Consider the following 17006-nt stretch of genomic DNA (forward strand, 5'->3'; position numbering starts at 1 on the left):
GCTGTCATGGACACCACAGGTGACAAACGTGAGGAACCCACACGCAGCTGTGGGAACCTGTGGTTTGCACAGGGCATGCCATAGAGCTATCTGTAGGTCTAGAGCAAACAAGTAGTGTTTCACAACACACCTTTCAAACCGTGCCACAGGGATCTGCCACCTTCTAGCTGACAGACTGCGTGTCACAGTTCCCACATAATTAAGCTCCAGGGGAGCCCTAAACGCTGTGAAGCAACTGACATATCTTTTTCTTTTTCTTTTTGCATTTATTCCAGGCTCTTCATTTTAGAGGGAGTGGTATAAAGCAGCAGTAAGGAGCTGCCAGAATACAAAAGACCAGCTCTCCCTGGCATTTAAAACCCTTTGCAGCTTGCATGAGTCAGTGCTGATATGCTGTGATGGAGCAGACACAACTTGTTAGTATCACAAAGAGTCCCTTTTGCCAAACAGTTCATGGCCCAACTGATGGAGGAAAGATACTAGCAGGTTTCAGTTGCTATTTATATCCACTTTGGCTTCAGACAAATCCTAATTATCCTTAAAATTAAGCACAAGCTCCTGAGCAAATGCAAAGCTATCTCAGCAGGGCTTTTTGTTTTGGCAGGCAGTGTGTGCTGTGTTCTAGTAGTCTGTCTTCTACAAGTGGTGTTTGTATTCTCCACCTGTTACCTAGACTTTCCTAAATCCTTAGGCTGATGTACATCTAGCTGGTTTGCAAAGAGGAGGATCCTGTTTCTCACAGATTTATACTGCTGCTGATTTTCGCATCACTCTCATCTTTCCCTAGTCTGCAGACAAGGGAAGGCCAAGCTCATTGTGAAGGTACATTTTTTCAGTGCAGTTTGTGGAAGACAGATAGACGTGACATTACTACTGAGCTGTTCCTCACTGAACATTATGGGGCTGTTTGCTGAGAAAAAAGTAGTAGAAATAGGTGGTTTGGAGATGCAGAGTTCTTCACAAAGACCATGCAAAATCCCATTTGCTTCTCCTTTATCAACCCCACTGAAAACTGTTGGCTGGTGAGGGGCATCTGCTGTACAGTAGGGTTTGGGTTCTCAAGCAGTTGATTCCCCCGCCTCGATTCTTAGTAAACAAAGGGACATTTACGCTGAACAGAGACGTTCAGTCCTCTAACCCCTTTCACACGCTAACTTTCTTGGCAAGCTTATGCACATGTAAATTTTTAGGCCAGGTCGATAGCCATCTCTCTCTTTTTCCTCCCTGTCCTAGAAACAAGTACTGAATATAACGCTGTTTTTCTTCAAGTATTACAAGTATGTGAGTAAGTACAGGTTGCTTATGCTGTCTAGAGTTGCCTTGAGGAAAGGACTGGACTGTGGCAAAGAAAGTATCTCAGAACGCACAGGGTACATATGTCATCCTGCAGCCTGTGCTCTCCATGTAGACACAAGCCATGGCTGCAAATGTAAATGAGACTTGGATCTATGCATTATTTATGGTAGAAAAGGTGCACAAGTGAGGTGATTCACAGTACTAGTCTGTCCTAGCTACATTTTTGATGATTCTTTGTCTTTTTCAGTGTTCTGTCTTCTTTAAGGAAAGACTCAAGTGAAAGGACTTGTCAACCTCAAAGTCCAGGTGGTTTTGCCATGTATTTCTAGAAAAAATCCACTGTTTTTATGTAAGCTGGGTCTTTGAAGCTTTATTCACTTAAGGGGATCTGGATTCAAACCCTAATCAGGTCATGAACGAAAATAGAATAGGTGAGGGGAAGACACTTGAGGATTTATAATCTTATGTGATCTTTCTTATAATAGGACTTAAGCAAATCCTTCTGGATTCCCAGAGGAATTCTTAGCTTTCACTAGATGTTGACTGAAGTACCATGAAAGGATCAGCTTTTCCAATATTTCAACATCTATCTATCATGAATTAATTGCTGTTTGCTTCCTTCTCATTCTTTTCTCCCTCCCTCCACCTGTCCTTATTCACAGCACAGAGCTACTGCACAACTTGACAGTCTTTGCACAGAGATCAGAACTGACATTATGTGAGTATAACAGGTCACAGCTGAGGTGTTCGGGCTGTGGGGGAAGCTTCCACAGCTCCTTATGTACATTATGACTTCCTCGCTAAAGCTGTTGCTGTTAGTCACCCACTTGGATGAGCAATAAATTCACTGGCAAATCTCAGACTAGGTAAAAAAGAAGCAACTATGCTAGGACTCTGGACTGGAACGGCAGTGAGTGCAACATCACGTCAGTTTTAATTGTTCATAACAATGGAATTTAAAAATGGCTCAGCTTCAAATTCCGTGTGTTCAGTTGCTATGAGGAAACAGGTTTGCTCAGCTTTAAAAGTGAGGCTACAGGAAATGAATGCTGTCAGAGGTATAAAAATGCAAGATTTTGATTGTGTGTGATCAATATATGATATGTGGCAGCTTATTAGAAGTGTACCAGCAATGATACCTCAGCATATATACCTCAGTGATAAATCAGGGAAGGAGATGAGGAAACGATGTGGCAGCCTTGGTGGAGGTACAGAAGGGGAGGGAGGATTTGGATAAACAGAATGTGGGAGAAGGGAAATCTTTAATTTATTCCCTGGGATAGTGGAGGCAAATGTGGCTGTGGTATCACAAGACTGACAACACATTGTGGGTATGTCAGCTATGTCTCCTATCTGACATGTCTGTAAGTGCTAGTACATGATGAGACAAGTACTGTTAATTGCATCGTTGTGTAAGAGCCCCGCCACAGCCTATGGTGCCAGGCCTTGTTCAGAAGGACACAAACAGAGTAATCTGATTCCAAGAGACATAACCATGATACTTTTCTACCTGAAAGGATACGTTTGACATATTAAATCACCAATGTGGGTTTACCTTGGCATAGCATTCTTCCTGATGATATGTTGCTTAGCCTGTATTATCTAATGATATCAGCCAACGTCCAGCATGGCTGGCAAATGACAAAAATGCTGATAAAGAGCTGAAAAGTCAAGTATGCTTCAGGCCTCCTTAGCATCATTACAGATTCAGAAAGAGCCAACATAAGAAGTATTTCCAGGCTGCTGCAGTGAGAGTAATTACTTTCTTACCTTTGAAGATCTCCAAACATGTGAAAGCTCTGTTGTTCTCCCCTCCTTTCTGCAACTGAGAACTTTGTGAAATTGCTAAATAAGAGCCATCATATGTTTCATATGAACCTTCCAGACCCTTGTCTTTCTCAGATGAGATCCTGATACTCCCCCTTGGCTGCAGTGGTCTGACTCTTCGTGCAGTTTTTTTTGCTTATGCAAGATATTAATGTTTTGGATCATAGTAGTAGAGATGAGAGCTGCAGCGGTGCCCCTTGTGATAGAGGAGAGACATAGAGGGCACTAGCTCCCCATGGTGCTTGTTTGAGGCATGAAGAACTGAGCCTTTCTTGCCTTGCTGGAGGCCCACCACTTGCACAATGGCTTGCTGGAGGCCCACAAGCCCGCAGTTGCAACCAGAATTAATTGTCTGTGCAGAATCATAGACGGCTGCAGCCAAAGTTCTGTTTTTCCTATTTTTTTCCCACTTGGTACAAGTCTACTGCAACCAATTCCCATTTTGAGGTCCTGTTCCCCATTGTCCTGGGACTAACTCTCCCTTCAGAAGAAAGTTGAAGGAACTGCTGTTCACTAGGCAAATCCAGCCAGCAGGGTTTATGAATTCATACATGGAGTTGCTCCTAGGGGGCAAAAAGTATTTCCACCCACTCTGGAAAGCTCAGCAGACTCTGGTGTAGCATCCCTGGAGCATCCGCCCCCTCTTCAAGGCTCCAAAGGACCTGCCTGCTGGGAAAGCAGCAGGGGTTATGAGTGTTCAGGAGTGCACTAAATGCACCCTGAGAAGTGTCAGGCTGCCCACAGATAGGTTGCTTAGACAGCTGTGAGCGAAGTTAGGTATTACTTACATACTTTTCTCCTCTTTTCATCCTTTGGTGAAAACAGTATTTCTTAGCAATTACCTATGAAGAGAGCTTTTACAATGGCATTGCTGCACAGGTATATTTCTTGTCTCTAATATGATAAAGTAATGCTTTCCCCTTATTTCTAACACCATCCAGAAAGTTAGTGGCATATGAATGTGGAACATTAATAATTTTTCTTTTGCTCTGGCCCTGGTGTGAGAATGGCATTGTGTGGATGCATTTCATGTATCAACCTTTAATTTTGTTTGGTTAGAAGTCTGGTAGCCAGAAGAGACAGCTTGTTTCTCTGTGGGTAATTAGTAAATGAATCTGCTTATGTATAAATGAAGTTTCCATGTCTTTTATGCCCTGAAACCTCTCCCTCTCAGAGCAGCAGCCTCTGTGAAGGGGAGAATCTGCCTTAGTTAAAGAGATCTGAGCATGTCCATGCTTCTGCCTCTGTCTTTCTTACACAGCTCAGTGCTGGGTTTTCAGTGGGTGACAGCCTCTGCCCTGTTCTATAGGAACATTCTCCAGCAGGTACCTCCTGCTAGCCTTGGCTTAACTGCCTTGTTCCACTGATGGAAGGCATTCTGCAATGGAAACCCAAATCCTGTCCCTAGCAGGTGCACTTGTTTTCAAATGAAAGCAGACTATCTGGAAATTATATTGTAAGAGCTGTGTACTAGTATAACCCTTGTTTTACAGTCACATCTTTTCAGTCAAGCTGGGGGAGTCCTGCATGGTTAGTGAATGTGATTTGTACAGTTAAGAAGAAAAATAAAAGAAACATGCTGCCATCTGATGACTTTCTGACCTCCTTCTGGAACAAACAAAGCCAAAAGCCAATAAACCATCAAGTGAAGCAAGGGTGGTACAGTTTCTGATGTCTGAAGCATTTTGCAGAAGTGTTTGCAGGTATAACATTTTCCCATGTCTGTTCATCCACAGATAGGGAGAAGAGGCATAGGGTGAGAAGAATTAGCCCATCCTTATTTATATGTACCTGCCAATGCACACCCAGTGGTACTCTGAGGTTATGCCTCATCACCTGAGGCTGTTCAGGCCTCTCCATTTCCTTCCATGCTCCCTCAATCCTTCCAGTTTACAGTGGGATTACTTGCTCAGTGGTCTGCAGTACTTGCGGGTACAGAAGTCTTTTCTGTTCTCTAAAGCATGAGTAATAATGAAGCAAATTACTACCAAGAGAAATTCCTCATGATGCTGATCATGCTGTTTAGGAATACATGACTTCTTGAGACGCAGGCTTAGCCTTCCAATGCAGAGAAGGCAAAAGAGAGCAGTAATGTAGTCCCAGAGCTGAGAAGAAACCAAGGGCCAGCCATTAGGGACTAATGTACAGTGAAGCCCTCTCAGCAGGCTAATGAGATCTATGGCTTATAGCATTTAAGTAGGTGGAATTTTAATAATTTCATTACTGGTCACAACCCCTGCATTGCATTCTTGATCTCTGAATTCTCTTTTCTATTGTTGTTTTCAAGTGCATCTTAAAGTGCGTATCAATTGATCTGGGGAAAATTGGAATAAAGTAAAATTTGTAGTTTTAAAAAATTGCCAGTTTGACACATAATAATCAGCTAGCTTGACAGACTTAACAATAAAATGTTGTTAAGACATCAGTGTGGAAGAAGAGACTATGTATTAAGTTTCTGACAGCTGCATTCATGTTTACAGCTTTCAGAAACCAAACAGCTTTATAAAAAGCATTATAATTTCTGTAGAACAAAGCAATATTGCTTCCATTGCTCATCTATGCCAGGAACAATTTTCAGTGCTTTCTCTCAAGTCCTTAAAAAAAACGTTTTCTTTCAAGAAAGGAATAGGTTTTGAATAAACAGTATGCTAGACAGAGCTACTTAAAAACCAGTAAAAAAAGTTTTCTAGAGAGAGCTGAATTTCTTAAGGCTATGAATTTATTAAAATGTAGAAATTGCACTCCTGATACGGAAGTTATTTATGATGTGGCACTGAAAACCTTAGCTGCAAAACATATGGTGGCTGAGTTACAATGGAGGTGACGGTGTGATTATGTCCCACATTTAGCTGATTCCTTAATTTCTAGAGCATTTGTCCAGGACTGAGGAACTTCTGGCTGAGGGAGATTAAACTCAAATATGCAAGAACACTATGTTGGAGTGGGGTTTCTCCAGTACCTACTGCAGGCCCTGATCTCCTCTGAGTAAATTAGCTGTAAACTAACTTCCTCAGTGGAAACTAGCCCCCTAGGAGAGGGACAATCCTGCTGATGAGGTTCAGAGGGTTCCCTCTCGGCTGATGGTGGGCTTGGTATCAATATACAAGATGCAACAAGGTAGAGACTTCCTATGAAGAGACTTATCACAAAATACTCTCTAACCAATCACCTCAGGTACTTGCTTGGGTTGGAGTAGGCCCAGGATAGAGTTCTTTTTCTGTCAGGCTCCCAGTGGTTCCAGTTTAATTGCCCCTACAGTTAATTGTGTGTATAAGCTGGAACAGTCTGCTCCCACCATGGCTGATGATCTGGTAAATAATGATCTGGGAAGTGGCAATGAGGAGTTTGTTCTCTCCAGCACAAGGGGGAAACAAACCTAAAACTATCACAACTTGGGCAATTTCCTTGAGCATTGAGTATCCCTACTGATATTTTTATTTTTGTAGTTCATTGCAGAGGTATAAAAGAAACTCGGCTTTGATTTTGTTTCCTTTTCTAATGAGTACCCTGAAATGGAATATAACAATTTGTACTGAATGGAAGGTCTCATGTAAAATTTACAATATTTTTACATGTCTGTAAATTCCTTTGATTTGGATTTGATGGATTTGAATAAATCTGTTTCATCCTTTTTTGAGAGGATTAGACTGACACATTTGATTAAATTTTATCTGGACCTTTGGCCTCAAGTTACTACGGTTCAGACACTGAACACTGAAAAATCACTCTGTTGTAGGACCCTATTAGTTCACTTCTATCCATCTACCAGAATGCAAATGTCATAATTTGAGAAGTCCATGACTGATTTGGAGATACTCTTATGTTTTCACAGCCAGTTTTCTCTGTACAGGGGTGCAGGGTTGTGTTGACACTGGCATTTACACACGGTTTATGGAGAACTGCATCTCAGTTGAAGAGTATATCAACACCTACCCGAACTGGGCATTTTCTGGGTGATAAAGCAGTTTCCATGTAAATTATTCTGCAACACTAGTATTTTCAGCTCTATAGACAAATGGTATGTGAGATACAGGACTCTGTAATTTAGCAGGAGATAAGCAGTGGGTGAAATTTTCTGTGAATTCTACGTACAGTGTGAATATATGTAGGGGATAGTGTATTTCAGTGGCTGAATGAAAAGACTAAATGAAAAGTTGACATCATTATTTTAATTAGGCTGCATGAATATTTATTCCACTTCAGTTGAAAGAACAACTCAACTACAGTATGTTTGCCCTTGTAGATTATTTCTTCTCAAATGTTTAGTGGAGGAACTACAAATGTCAGTGTTCTTTCTCCTCCTGTATCCCTTTGCAGTCTCTTCCTTAACAGTATTGCCCTGCACATTGTACATTGTAGCTCATCACAGTGAATCTCAAGGGTAGCAACTGAAGAAGATTATGCCTTTTAAATCTGGGCAGAATAGGCATTTTGGGTACTGCAGTTTTCTGAGGTGCTTACAGGAATTACTTTTTTAATAAGCTGTTGTATTGTCCTAAGTGTATGGGGATGTTGTACTAAACTTTGGCTCCTTCTTTTAACAGGCTGTGAAAGAAGAGACCTCTTTTGTAAATCCCAGTAAGACCTCCAGCCTGCAGGACCCTAATGTAAGGTCTGTTGCTTCTTGTCCGTAGGGAAAGCATCAAATGAATGCATGATATAGTGAGGCATTTTCCAAACATTATCTCAAACTGTTGCTGCATTTCAATTTGCTCATTAACAAGTTGCTGTGTAAAATTCACCAAGCAACATCCTGAGGAGAAGGTGGTTGCCAGAACAGTGCTTATTTTATGCACATATATCAGATGCAGTTTAAGAATTAATAAAAGTTCAACTTCAAAGATCAGGCTGAATGTATATACCTGAAAAAATTAGAAAAGCTCAAGATAAGAAATCAGTCTAGTGATAATCTTAGAAAAGCTTATATAAAAATAAGTCCGTTTTCATAACTTTTATATCAGAAACGTACTAGATGTCCAAACTAGAATATCCTTGTGTTTGTGGGTTTTTTATTTGTGCAAGGTCTTTTGCAGAAGAAGAGACATTTGGTAAACTACCTTTGGAAAAATGGCTCATTTTTAGGCAGTGGTGACTACTTTTGATTTTACTTTTCATCTGTTGATACTGGATAATAGTCTTTCTTCTTTGGGATGGCCATTTTGGAGAGGCATATTAATTGTAAACATTAGTTGAGTGGCACGGTATGCTGTCTTTCAGCAGGTGATTAGAGAGGAGGTTACAGTAGGTGTATTTGGAAATTGCCTGTCTCTATATGTATGGTAGTACCATCACTTTGGACATCCTTTGTGTCAAAATCTGGGAGTATGATGGAAAAGCTTTAAAGCATTTAAAGATTAAAAAGATTTAAAGCATGTCAACCACACTGGCTGTTAATCATGCTAATTATGCTAGTGTATATGCTTTTTATATATATATATGTTTATGTACATGTAATATACATATGTACTAGGGCACTAGTCATCTCATGATTTTACTTTATAACTTTCTGATGGTGACTCTTGCAACTGAAAGTAGACATTTAAGAAATTTAGACATTATAGAAAACTCCAGTTTAGGGGGGTATTGAGTTATATTTGACAAATTAAATCATCCTGAACTCAAAAAGAAACACTTAAAGGTGTGAAAATTTGTCAACCTTTTTTTTTTTTTCAAATGTGTATCTTTCTTATAAAGTGATAAATCAACACTAGTCTCCAAAAAGCATTTCATTCAGAAATTCCTTTCTGATCAGATTGGACTAGCAGAGTTGCTATGTTTGCTTAGTGAAAGCAGCTACCTAGACATGAACAGTGATGGTTGGTTGTGCTGAGGCAGGAGGAGATATAAGAGGTGATGCTATTGCCTCCCATGGTGCTGACTGGCTTTCATGATTCCCAGCTCCCCATGTCTCTCATCTCGAGTTATCTTGCAGAGCTGTAATTTCCAGCCTGATAGGCCATGATTCTCTCTTTTGTTTGTCCAAGAGTCTGCAAAGTCTGCTTAATATTTAGAATCTTCCACTTTTTTCCTGTGCTGTTGCTCTTCTTAGACCTCTACAAAACTTTCTTAAGAAAATTCTTTTCTTTCTTAAGAAAATTCGTCATGTACCTGGCAAATTGAGAAATTTTTTTGTTTAATAGAAACGGCTTTTGTATACTGTCTCCACCACAACACCCTTTGTTGGGTTGGCTGTCACTTCCAGAAACAGTTCAAGAGAACCTGGTTGTATAGCCCTGTGTGCTTGGGAATGTGGCTTCAGACTTTTTTCCTTAACCACTTCTGCTGAACTTCTGCATAATGTCTGAAATTAGCTCAGTTGGTTAGAGCACGATGCTTATAAAACTGGTGTCATGGGTTTGATCCTGGTATGGGCCATTCACTTAAGAGTTGGACTTGATGACCCTCGTGCATCCCTTCCAACTCAGAATACTCTGTGGTTCTGATATATCTATAGAAAAGCCTTTCTATTTCACATTTTGGAATAGGCTTTTCCTGATTCATCATGATGAACTGTAAATGAGTTGTCTGCTTTGTGAGGTGAAGTACTATTCAGCATGAGGAAAGGATGGCAACCTTGGATGGCAGCAAAGCTAATTTTACTGTTTTCATTTGCACACCTCCAAGCTTATAATATTGTAAAAGTCACTTTGGAGTTCTTGTTATGCAGCAGTCTGGTGTATATTTGTCTAATATTTATTTTTATTGGGTTTATGTCAAGCATTGTTTCCTCTACAGTCAGTTGTGCCAAATGAAATGGTATTCTTTCATTGCTGTGTCCTGGGGGTACAAATATACAAGTAATCAATGCTCAGGGAAGACCAATTTTAAGGGATAGACCAATTTTAACAACCTGCATTCAAAACTCAGAGAAAAATGCAAAATAAATCCATATCCAACCAATTCTTTTTCTTCTTCAAGCAGTTTCCCTTTCTGCAGGCTCCTTTGCAGCCAGCCAGCATGTGACCTATTTGCTGATAACATCCTTCGTAACCTCTATTTTGTGGAATTTGATGGACCTAAATGAGCCTTTGCTCTACTTGGAATTGCAGCTGAGTAGAACCAAGGGTTGGTTCATACTGAGAGACCAATCAGCTGGGAGTTTTTCTCTTCTTTAGTTGAGACAAGTAAAAACATCCTTTCTAAAGAAAGCCTTCCCCAAGGAATATGATTTTTATTTCTGCAAGTAACCATGCAGGCATTTCTGTAGACAACACCTTTGTGAATCTTTGAGGATTGGTTGTGTGCTGAAACCAGTTGAAACCAGTATCTGTCACAGCTTTTAAACAATACTTCAACCTTTTTCATGCAAGGGATTTATAGCAGGAACAATGACTTTGTGTATTCAAATACTGATGACTATACAAAACACTAGCAAAATGCTGTTTTTTTCCAAAGCCAAGACACAGGGAAATTTTTTCAGACTGGCTAGTAAGCAAACATATGCAGTTTTGAGCACTAACTGAAGCATGAATTGTTCATACAAATAGGGAACTAGAAGATAAGGGAGGAGAACAGTAGTGCTTGTTTGATTAAAAAACGGTGCTCTCTTTGCTACCATTTTATCTACTCGTCCATTACCACTCTGAATATTACTGCTAATGAATTAACTGCTTGGATATGGCCTGTAATCTCCCTGAGCAATTATTTTAGCATCTGCCATGGCAGACTCAATTTGGCTAACAATTGGTATAACTCCTTGTAGAATTAGTTCTGGTTCAACTAGTAATTACTCATATATATGTGTGGTATAGCCACTTTGGCTACAAGCAGGTCTCCAGTCAGTTTGTTGGGCATAGCCTCGGGGATAATGTTGTGCTTATGCAAAGTTGTCATGTATCTGTCAGTTTATCCACATATTTTCTGTGTCTGCTGGCAAACTGTGAATACTTCTTTATCTAAGTAAATTTAAATATGGGAGGCAAAAAATCACAGCTGAAGCTGAAATAGCACTATTTTGTCAGTTTTTAGGGGGGGGGAACCTTGTGGAATTTGCTCTGTCATTTGGTGCACAGGCTGGAAGTGCAAGGTTGTCTCCTGTTCTTCCTGTTAATAGCTAACCTGTACAAAGCAGATTAAACTGATGTGAGATCACGGCAGACTACAGTTCTCTCTCCGTCCCTGCTTTTGGAAAGCATTGCTTCATGTTTCTATAAGTTTCCCTCCTCTGGATAGGATTTTTTTTTTTTTACTCTCAGACAGTTTCAAGCAGTGGTTCCCACATATAGCAAGGAAAAAACTGGTGACTTAGTAACCCAATATGTGCTGCAATGTCCTATCTTACATTCTCTTTAATCCTCTATTAAGACTGATAGAATGCACTATAAATTGGGACGTAGTTGTACCTTCCCCTTGCTGACCCTGCTGCTTTGCTGATAACCCTTAACAAAGCAGCAGATCTGGACAGTGGCTATAGGAAAGTTGTACGGTTACCTCAGCTGGATCCTTCCAGGCTGCACGTGACAGAGCTCTCAGCTGAACAAAGTAAAATGAGAGCAGCTGACAGGAGGGGAATTTCTTTTGTGGGTTAATCAGCAGAGCCACGAGTTATCTTGATAAGACACAGGAATCCTACCAAGAAGAGTTAGACATTTCTTTATCACAAGACTGAGAGCACACAGTTTCTTCAACAACAAAGTAATATGTGCAGAGAAGTAGAGCCCAGCTATGTAGCTGTATTTTGGACAAGGAAGAACAGAACATTGGTTTACAAGAGAAGAAATACCTGAAAAAAAAATGTGTTATTTATGTATTTGCATTATTTTGCTTTTTATGTTGAATCAAAAAGAGATATGTTTAGTTTGCAGTTACCACTTTGCATAGTGAGGCATACTTTGTTAAGGCATGTAGTAAAAATGTGTTTATGTGAACTTTGGTTTAGTTTGGAATTTTTAATGCGAGTCATTTTGCAACGATTTTTAATGGTACTTCTTTTGCGATGTAGGGCCCAAGTGATCATGTCAGTCCTTCTAAAGACCAACAAAAGGAATTCATCTTACACTAGAACTAGAAAAGCCTTTCTTCTAACAGAACAGTTTCTTCTTTGGTGTTGTAAGAGAAGAACCTGTCATGATGACAAATGAGCCAGAAGGGATTATGAGGAGGTATTTTCCTGTTTGTTAGAGAATTCTTTATATCCAGGTATCTGATGCAATGTCCAGATGGAAGTGTCAAGAGAGAAGTGTTCAGGGAGAATTTACTGATTAGATATTTAATTTAATTCAGGTTTGAGAATGTTCCTAAGTATAGTTTTGGTAAGTCTCTCATCCTCTGCTTCCACCAACTAGGATTTTTTTTTATTTGATTCTTTTAGCCTTGAGAGATCAGGGTTTCAGCTGTCTGCCAGAAACATTTGTATACTGAAGGAAGTATAAAATATTATACAAAATATAAAAATGAAAACTGTAGTCAGTCAGTTTCTTATCATCGCTGGTCACACTTTCTTCTTGATCCAGGGCCTGGCCCATCTACCGATTTTGCATGCAGAGGTTTCTCTCCTGCAGGATATCAAGTGAATGTGAATCTCATTTTAATCTTTTTATAGACCTCTCCCATTTCTCAGTAAAAGGGTGTGTTGCTAGAAAGATAACCTCTTGAACTTTCTTTCCAGAAGTTTACCACCTAATTACCAGCCTTCTTCATTTATTAAATATAATGAATATATGGCTAACCACAGAACCCCATCAAGAGAATTCCTTTCCTTCTTCAAAACTTTTCCCAGACAGAAGCATCATCTATACAATTTCCCCATTGCCTGTACATGAACTTCTCCTGAAAACTCTTTGCAGTATGTTTTCTTTCTGGCTATGACCACCTGGGTGAGCCTACGGTGTGCATATGTGTGTGAGTGTGCACAAGCGCGTATAACGTATGTGCATGTGCACACAGCTTCACACATACAGAGCTGGACTGTATTTAAGATAAAGGTCTACACTTTCCTTATTTTGTTCTCTTCTTCAAACGTGTCTGAATGTAAGCTTGGGTATGCCTCTGCTGTACTGGCTTTAGGAATGGCAGAGAGTGAAGAATTATACCAAAATAGTCTGGATGTTAGGAATTGCTGCTACTTTGGACCAGGCAAAATACTGGCTGTCCTTTGGCATAGCCTGTTTGCCAAACCAAACTTTAGTCTTGGCATGAGTTAAACAGTGGAAATGTTGGTAAAAATGCCAAAATTAAGCAAGTTTGATAAGGAACTGAAGTAAAATTTGTAAGATGGGAGTTATCTGGCAACAGGATTTGCTGATAAGGTACTCTTTTCTTCATGTTCACTTGGAGCTCAGGAAAGATTAGATATGATACATCTGGTACATGTAAACACTTAACATGTCTGGTACATGTGAACACTAATACCTTCTTCATCCACTACATGTTAGTCTTCATTTTATGAATAGTATTTACTGGTACACACACAAAACTATCCAGATGTTAAACCAGATATACTCTTTCCATGTTTTGGAAAATTGAAATAGTAATTGATATTATTTCTGAGAAATTTTAGTTATTTATTGTAGAATTATAGAGCTGTTCATTGGAAGGGATATCTTGGGGTCATTTAGTCCAACCTCCTGCTCAAAGCAGGACTGTCACCAATACTAGATCAGGTCAGCCATGGCTTTGTCTAGCTGAATTTTGAAAACCTCCAAGGATGGAGATTATGCAGCCTCTTACTTGAAACTGTGATCAAATGTATAAACACAAATTCAGTTGTCACTCAGGAGCTCTCTTCAGCTCAAGCCCTCAAGTTGGCTGGTCAGTTATTACTGTTCTTGTTGCTGTTGCCACTTGCTGTCATGCACCATGTGGTACATTTGTGCACTGCAATATTTATTTCCCTTAAAATATGCTTTTGGATTATCACCAGCTTTGGCAGGCTTTATATCCCACATGGTTCAGGATTTGTCTGTGTATTTTTTTCTGTTTAGACCAACTGCTGCATCACCCTTTGTTGATCCTTGTTATCCAAATTATCTCATCTTTCATAGGATTGCAAATAGCAATATTCTCCTTATGTGGGAGTAGGTATAAGCGCCAGCTGGTGCTTTGTGCATTCATTTATTCTAATTTTCTTTGTAAATCTTCCCATCCAAAACCAAATTATGCCATTACATTAAGACTAATTACATTAGGAGCTGCTCAACATGTAATGTAAAATTAAATGTTATCTCATAGAGCTCGATATGCTGCACACCAGAAAAGAAGGGTGGAAAGCATTAAATTATATCAAGTTTTGCAGAGTGCAGATGAATCAGGAGAAGTAAAGTCAGGCACTTTTCTGAATGCCCAATGCAGAGTAAGCTTAGCTCATACAAATTGTCAGAATGTGGTGACCCTGCTGTGGCTTGTGCATCCCAAGTGCACTAGGCTTTGAGTTTGGCTGCCTTTCAAATTATGTGAATATGTCCAACACCTTTTCTGACCAAAGTGATACTTCTAAAATAGGACTTTCATGTATCGTCAAGGAAGGAGTGCATCTCAAAGTAATATCTGCATTCTTGTGCTTTTCCCTTTCCCTTCTCACCTGCACAAACTATATTAACATTTTAATTGTCATTCTTTGGTATCTGAGCTAATGTCCTGCTGACATACCTGGTGCAGAGTGAATCTGAATTATTTCTTTCAGAGAACTTTGCCTCTCTGCAGGTGCTCTTGGGATGTGACCATATAAGCAAGGTACAAAGTGTACCGATGTTTGCCAAATCTGTACCCATTTTGGATCTGAAACTAGGACCTCAGTATCTGCTTTTATACATATACTTCCAGTGAATGTCTGGGTAGCTTTCATGCTCCCTGGCATGTCACCTGGATGATTATGGACAGCTTGTTTTCTCAAGTCAAAGACTTCAGCTCCCTAGAAAAATAGCTGTACACAAAATAACTTTTAGGCAGTTCAGAATTGAAGCTGATCAAAATTTATTATGTGCTTAGTCTTACCTAGCATGAACTTCAGTGAATGCAAGCAGGCTGTGTTTCCTTGACTTAGAATGGACTTAACTCTGTGAGGCAAAGTCTGAAACATTACATTTAAATATCTCATTCTAAATGTACTGTAAAATTCTAGAAAAATTAAAAACATTTTCTGTGTTGACTTCTTCCTAACAAATTTTAATTGTTTTTAAAAAACTACTTTATAATTCAATCTTTATCCTAATAAATAAATAAATTTTAAAAAAAAGTCATTCTCCAACTGAAAAAATTCAACCAATGTTTCTGAAAAAAAAAACAACAAATAGCTAAATAAACATTACCCTCATCTCAATCCATGGACAGGTTAATGGATCTGCTGCTCTAGCTTTTTACAGGAACCTCACCCAGTAATTTCTGCATCAAAGTCATAACTTCAAGCTGAACTCTTGAATAGCCTTTGCATGCCAGTCTGCATTAAAGGTTGCAGATAGGATACCTAGGTATGTTCTTTCACTACATTATGAGTATTAAAGACCTCTTTGACCTGTTACCTGAAGCCAAATGCTGATGAACTGTTTGTAATTGTAGTCCTAATCTCCGAACTACAGAGAAAGAAGTAGTACTGAGACCTTTCAGATGAGGTTAAGCTGATGAAATACCCCACTGAGGTGCATTTCTTTGGCTCTGTCCTTTGTCCCTTAAACTGCACCTAGGCTCTTACACAGCATTTATAATGGCTGTCCTGGTAGCTGTGAGGAGAAGTAGGATTTGTAGCTCGAGTTTGACCTTAGATACTAGGTGTTGACCTCCAACATTACCCTGAGCCAGGGGAGAACAACAGATTCTGTGTCACCATTATCTTTGTGTTGGACCACAGGAGCATAACAGTTTTCTCTAGACTGCACATACATTTTCATTATAAGGACAAAGGAGGGAAGGGAATTTTTTCCTTTATGAGAAACAGAGCTCAAGTGGTATTTGGGTTAGGAAAGTCTGCAAGCTGCTTTTGGATTAGGCTGCTCCTCTGTAGCAAGGGACTTTGTTACACATCTGCAATCTACAGAGAAAGGGTGAGGGAGGTAAAAGAAGAAAAAAACCTTTATTTGGGAAGTTTGATGCTGGCAATAGCTTTCAAATGTCCAAGTAATGTTTTGGAGAGCTAACCTGTCTTCTGAGAAAAGCTACCTTATCGAAGTGAAAAAGAACATATTATTGTTTTTTAACCCAAGATGACCTTTGGAAAAGAAATGTTTTGAAACCCTTAAAACACAGACTTAGGAAAGATGTGTGTGTTTGTGTATGTTTCCTTAGCTTGTTAGGCTTGGTCTTCAATATACAAGAGAATGTATCCACCAAATATTTTTCTTCTTCTTTCTTTTTTTCCTTGCTCATCCTTCCCAAGTTTTCACCACCATATTCCCACTCAAAGGGAGCTCTGAAGCCAAAATCAGCCTATGGGGCTTTTTCTTTTTTTTTTTTTCCCCCCGTGAGTCAGCACCTGAAAGCAGGTCAACCTTCATACAGATGGCTGTATTCTTGTAAATCATGGGACTTTTAGCCTCTACCTCTTGGCATTAGTCTGAGAAGATGGAGGGAGACAGACTGTTCCAGATGACAAAATAGGCCCAAACAGACAGAAAGAGGGGAAAACCTGTTGAAGACAAATGCAAAAACTGTGCTCCCCCAGCAGACTTCGGTGATTTTAAAATATTGAACTGGATCCTCCAGGGAAAGGGAAGTTATTTAATCCCATTCAGTTTATTAGGTGGGCAGTCATTTGCTCCCCCATGGCCCATTTGCCATGTTTCAGGCAAGTACGGAGGTCTGCCCAGAGATACCTAAGCAGGAGACAAGGAAGGTATGTCAGTCTGTAGAAGCCACGGTACACAAAGGGGTGGTGTAGTCCCAGCCTTGCAAACTGGTCTCCCCACTACACCTGAGCCAAGGTGGGGTGGGACTCCCTGAGTCCCTCAGCATGA

The 17006-nt window shown here is 39.8% G+C and overlaps 1 protein-coding gene across 3 annotated transcripts in view; it reads left to right on the plus strand.

The window, feature by feature from the left end:
- The window catches only part of EPB41L4B (erythrocyte membrane protein band 4.1 like 4B), a 170823-nt gene that overhangs the window by 117105 nt on the left and 36712 nt on the right, over nt 1-17006 (plus strand). For all 3 annotated transcript variants that reach the window (XM_050330019.1, XM_050330029.1, XM_050330040.1), the window contains exon 19: nt 7668-7735. In XM_050330019.1, coding sequence (XP_050185976.1) covers nt 7668-7735 — 68 coding nt within the window. The remainder of the gene's footprint in view (nt 1-7667; nt 7736-17006) is intronic.

The sequence above is a fragment of the Myiozetetes cayanensis genome, unplaced genomic scaffold, assembly GCF_022539395.1.
Source record: "Myiozetetes cayanensis isolate MyiCay16 unplaced genomic scaffold, myiCay2020 scf1, whole genome shotgun sequence".
In the NCBI taxonomy this organism is placed as follows: domain Eukaryota; kingdom Metazoa; phylum Chordata; class Aves; order Passeriformes; family Tyrannidae; genus Myiozetetes; species Myiozetetes cayanensis.